At 35.7% G+C, this 5,402-nt stretch overlaps 1 protein-coding gene across 1 annotated transcript; it reads right to left on the bottom strand.

Annotated features, from left to right (window-relative positions):
• Positions 1 to 2,604: 2,604 nt before the first annotated feature.
• Positions 2,605 to 5,161, bottom strand: LOC120080101 (putative nucleoredoxin 1). The gene is made up of 4 exons (XM_039034660.2): positions 4,831 to 5,161; positions 4,127 to 4,606; positions 3,560 to 4,039; positions 2,605 to 3,441 (listed from the first exon to the last, which is right to left on the bottom strand). The coding sequence occupies exons 1-4, from the start codon at positions 4,912 to 4,914 to the stop codon at positions 2,800 to 2,802; spliced, it is 1,686 nt and encodes a 561-aa protein (XP_038890588.1). The 5' UTR covers positions 4,915 to 5,161; the 3' UTR covers positions 2,605 to 2,799.
• Between the last annotated feature and the right edge of the window lie 241 nt (positions 5,162 to 5,402).

Here is a 5,402-nt window from a genome sequence, read left to right as displayed (position 1 = left end):
TTGTATCATAGTTGGACTATGATCTATTTTTCATTAGAGGGATCAGTGGTACTTAAAGAGTTAGATGTAACTATAGGGACAAAACGGTAATTTTGGTCTAGCTGTAGTTACGAGCAATTTGTGAAGGGTCATCGTACTATTGATTGGTTATATCCAATGGACACAGAAATATATCTGTAGTACAAAGAGTGCAGCTATCGGTTTTAGTGGAGTGCCCGACAGTTAACGGATGATGAATAATCTAATTAAAGAGTTTAATTAATTATTCATGTATCCTTGGAGCTTCAAGTTACAGGTCCATGAGGTCCCCTTGGTAGCTCAATAGGATTAAATGAGAATCAGTTTTTGGATTAATTTGAACTGTTTCATTGAGGGATCTAATTGTATATGATATAATTAAGTTATTTTAATTATTTGTGATATAATTATTATAATGTATTTGATACGTTATAGCTTTAGTGAGAGGAAATAAATATTTTAATATGATTCAAATATTAATTATATGAATTGGATTCATAATTGTTAAATTTGATATAAATGTGATTTATATTAAATGTCATATGAGAGAGAAAAGAAACGATAGATTATATTGTATATGATATGATATTAAAACTATAGACTATATGTTATATTTGATGTAACATATAATTTAATATATATTATATGATAAGTTAGTTATCATATTTATATTTATATATTGGTAATATTTTGGCTTTTGAAAAAGAGGAGAGAGTCTCCTTCTTCAAGAGATACATTGAGTTGTTCCATGAGTCTTGGGTTGTTAGTGAATAATCTCAACTCTTCATCCTCTCTACTCAAAAATTCCCTCATTCCAAAATAGTTAGAGCCCATCACTCCTAGGTTCTTTACCTGAGAATACCGAGGAAGCAATCGTGATAGTGTTCGAATCTTGATCAAGGATACTTGAAGAAAGTGGTAAGGGTTTCTGGAACCCTAAGTTTTCATTTAACTTAGCATGTTGTAATTTATGTAAATGCATATCTTGTTCTTTCTTTTCTATAAAAATTAATTTATTTAAAGAATGGTGTTTGGGACGATCCACTTCTACTTAAGATTCCCTTCAATTTGGGATCCTTCAATGTTATATTTCAATAAAATGAACATTTCTCTACTTCCTAACGTTCAATTTTTAACTCTCAATTAATTTTAACTCAACCATAAATGTTAATTAAAAAAAAAAAAAAAAAAAAAAAGAGCCAATTCTTGTTTTTTGCCCATTAGTTGGAGGAAATGTGCAATTATTTTGGGTCCTACAAGAAATACAACAAACTAATGAAGTTAAATGCAAATAAAATTAAAATTAAATATACTACAACGTACCTTTAAATGTTTGAAATGAATTAGATCAAAACACTAAGACTTAACGGAGGCAAACTAGAAATGTGATCTAAAATAAAATGTATGAAACCACACAACGTAACATCTAATTTATTATAAAAGAAAGGAAAGAAAAGTACCATTTTCAGCACAATCTTTCTTCTAATAACCACGCTTATATGAATTTAAAAAAAAAAATAACAGAAGTGGAAAACAAGAAAGTTACAAAAGAATTGCATAGTCTTTTTTTAGTAACCACCTACATACAAATATTGCATTTAACGTAGGCAAAATACTAGTATTTATATAACCAACTCTACAATATACTTTAACAGTGATAGAACGCATGAGTTGAACACAAAAAATAGGGTTGTCATTAAGTGTCTATTTACATATTTAAAAAAGATAGGGTTGTCATTAAGGATTTATTTACATGTTCACAAAAAATAGGATTGTCATTAAGAGTCTCGTAAGAGGTGGCCTTCGCTGGAGTTGACCTCCCTAAGTGAATGTTAGTGTTGGTTGTCATATGTGGTTGTCACTTAAGTTGATCATCCAAGGTGGTCTTCGGCGAAGTTATCAGAGCCTAGAGTTGGTCGTCGGAGTTGGCCACATGGGGTAATTGTCGGAATATGTCGCTGGAGTTGCTTATTCGAAGGTAGTCATTGGAGTTAGTCGCTAGAGTTTGTCGTCAGAGGTGGTTGGTGGAGCCCGAAGTTCGTTATCGAAGTTAATCATGCGAATATGGAAGTCAGAGTGTGTCGTCAAAGTTACTTTGTACGAAGGTGGTTGTCAAAATTCGTCGTTGGAGTTATCATTAGAAGTGGTTGTCGAAACTTAGAGTTGGTCGTAGAAGTTAACCACCCGAAGATGGTCATTGAAATATGTCGCCGGAGTGTGGTACCGGTAGTCACCGACAGTGGTCAAGGGATAAACTATTAAAAACATTAGAAAAATGGAGAATTGGGAGACTTGGGGTGAGTTAGGGTGAGTTGGTAAAATAACCAACTCAACATCACCAATCTTTAGAGTTGGTGGGCCAAACATTGAATTGGTAAAAAATACAACTCAACCAAACTCAGATTGGGTTGCCAAACATCCCCTTAGACTCCACTCTTCGTTCTATAATCCAATTGAACGAAAATGTGAAATTGGTGTTGAATCCCATAAAAACTTTGTGATTTAGGCAAGTTATCTTATTTTATTAGAAACTGAATCAATCTGGTATTTTTCATAATCAGCATTCCAAAAATAAAGGGCACAAAATGCTTGAAACTGCCAACTTCTTTTGATTTATTTTAAACTACAAAATCCCATTACAGACCAGCTGATCTGGAATAACATAACTGTAGTATACAGCACAGAGAACACACCAAGGCAGCACAGAAGATAAGTCAACAAGCAAATAACATACCCTCATAGCCTTTCATATATATTCTTTGCAATTCTGCATATGTTTTCTCAGGCTCTACGGCACACGTCTCCCTCGCAAATCCACCCTTCTTTCTGCTCCGCAGCTCCCTCATCATTTTTCAAAGCACATTTTGGGTGCAAACTGAAGTCACATTCCTCACAATAAAACGACCAACCATATCCCATTTCATCACACGCATCACAAGAATATTCAGTTTGACGTGTTCGAACAAGTTCATGTTCTTCATGTAGTTCATGCTTTAGTTTCTCAGGCCACCCCTCTGCCTCTTTGTCCAACTGCTCCTCCAATTGCTTCAGATGTTCCTCCGTGAATGGATAGGCATCTGCTCCATGAGATGTTATAAGCTTACGAGCATCTTTTGAAACAGTATGACCACTTCGGTTAAGGGCTACGAGTGTAGGAATGCCTTCAATTTTGAACCTTCGATTTAGGAACTTCTTCCTTTCATCACCAAATGGTAGGGCTAACCAAGGCATCCCTGAAAAGAATTCCTCAAACGAATCTTGGTCACTATCACTCGAAATGAAAATGACTTCAAATTCTTTGTCCTTTTGTTTAATTTCATTATATGCCTCTATAAGCTTAGGCAAGAATGCACGACACGGAGGGCACCAGTGTGCTGAGAAATAGAGCAGAATGTTCTTGCCAACAAGTTCAGATACCGGTATCTGGCCAAATAGAAAATAATTAAGCGTAAGAATACAGATGGAAGCAACTTAGAAGTACTACACAATACAATGTGTCTGAACTCAGAGATTATGTTAAGTAGAAACGATTAACCATTACCTTTTTACCATTCTTTTCAATAACGAAATCTCTATCCCCAGAAACTAAAAGAGACTCCAGAGTCTGTGACTCAAGCTTTGCCTTCTGAATCTCAGTAAGCTTCTCAATTTTTTCAGGAGTGAAAGGGTAAGCATCAGGGCCGTGATCTTCGATGAGTTCCACTGCGTTCGGGTGCAAAGTCTTCCCGTCCTGCCCAATTATGACCAGAGTAGGAATATCACTAAGCTCAAAATATCGAATGAGTTTTTTACATTTCTCATCCTGAAACGGCAATGCCAGCCATGGCATTGTTTTCAATGCTTGATTGAAGTCATCATCCTCATCATCTAAAGAAATCAATACAATCTCAAATTTTTGTCCCTTCTCTTTGAGTTTGTTGTAAGTATCAACCAAAATAGGCGTAAAATCATCACATGGTTCATGGCCATATACCGAGAAGTATAACGCTATCACTTTCCCTTCTAGCTCAGAGACCAGAACCTACAGCACAAACATTTGTTTCTTATCACATCATTCCAATGAAAAGTTCAAGATTACAAGGGAAAAAAAGGGAAGAAACTATAATACCTGAGTTCCATCATTTGAGATCACATAATTGCGCGAGTTCGAAACCAAAAGGGAACTAATGGTTTGGTTCCTTTTCGCTTCCTCTTCTTTCTCCTTCAAAAATTTGATATGTTCAGAAGTAAAAGGATAGGCATTAACCCCATATTCACTGACTAGTCTCACTCCATCGTTAGTCAAAACCCTCCCATTGGCGTCGAGAACAACAAGATGAGGAATTCCCCTGACTTTGAAGAGTTCATTCAAACGTTCATTGGTATCTGAATTCGGAAATGGAATTGACAACCATGGCATTTTAGAGAAGTAATCCTTGAAAGACTCTTCATCGTTGTCACCAGAAACAAAGACAACTTCAATATCACCCTTAGAAGCTAATTCCTCATAAACCCCAGCAAATATTGGAGTGAAACGACGACAAGGAGGACACCAAGACGCGGAGAAATACAATCCCACAATCTTTCCAATTAAGGAACTGATCTTCACCTGTTCAAAAAACCAAATCAACGGGCGATAAGAGTATATTTCGCTAATTCCTTTTTACAGATTCCACAAATTTATAGAAAATCGAGTGAAAAACAAGAATCACAATTTCAAAATATTCCAGGGTCAGTTAATTATCCAGCAACCCAACACGAAATTAAACTATGGAATTATAGTTCAACAAATAGAATTAACATCTCAACTCAATATATGGAAAAGAAACATACTTGGTCGCCATTATTGCGGTTGAGAAAGTCTCTGCCCTCGGAGGAAAAGAGGGAATTGATATCGTGCACAGAATCAGAAGCCATAAGTGATTTGAAAATCCCACTCTAGTTTGTTGGCAGGACACATCAAAATCAAAGAAATCCCCACTAATATAGCGAAATCATAAGCTTCGCGAGCAAGAAACATTAGCATTAGAAAAACGCAAACAGAAGGACTTTGAAGTCACTTGGAAAAGCATCGGATCCGAGTCATGGAGTTGACTTCACTTCATTGGTCGGTCTTAAAGTCATCAGTCTTGCTTTGCTATGCACGTTGTACTTTAATTATTTCAATTTAATTCAGCCTCATCAAATTTTATGGGTCTCAGGCATTGATTGGGCCAGGCTTAGGCCAACTCAACCTCTTATATAGGCTATAACTCAATCCATCGACCTTGCTCGATAGGCCAAAATTAGATTAAACTCGGACTTACCCTTTGGAATAGGCTCAAATTGACCCTTTAAATATATTATATTATTAATACTCATTTTAAATTTAAAAATAGGTTTGAAGAGACTTGTTTATTGAGTAT

The sequence above is a fragment of the Benincasa hispida genome, chromosome 6 (assembly GCF_027475165.1).
Source record: "Benincasa hispida cultivar pf3 chromosome 6, pf3_genome.v1.1, whole genome shotgun sequence".
Classification (NCBI taxonomy): Eukaryota; Viridiplantae; Streptophyta; class Magnoliopsida; order Cucurbitales; family Cucurbitaceae; genus Benincasa; species Benincasa hispida.
This window is presented reverse-complemented; position numbering and strand designations above follow the sequence as displayed.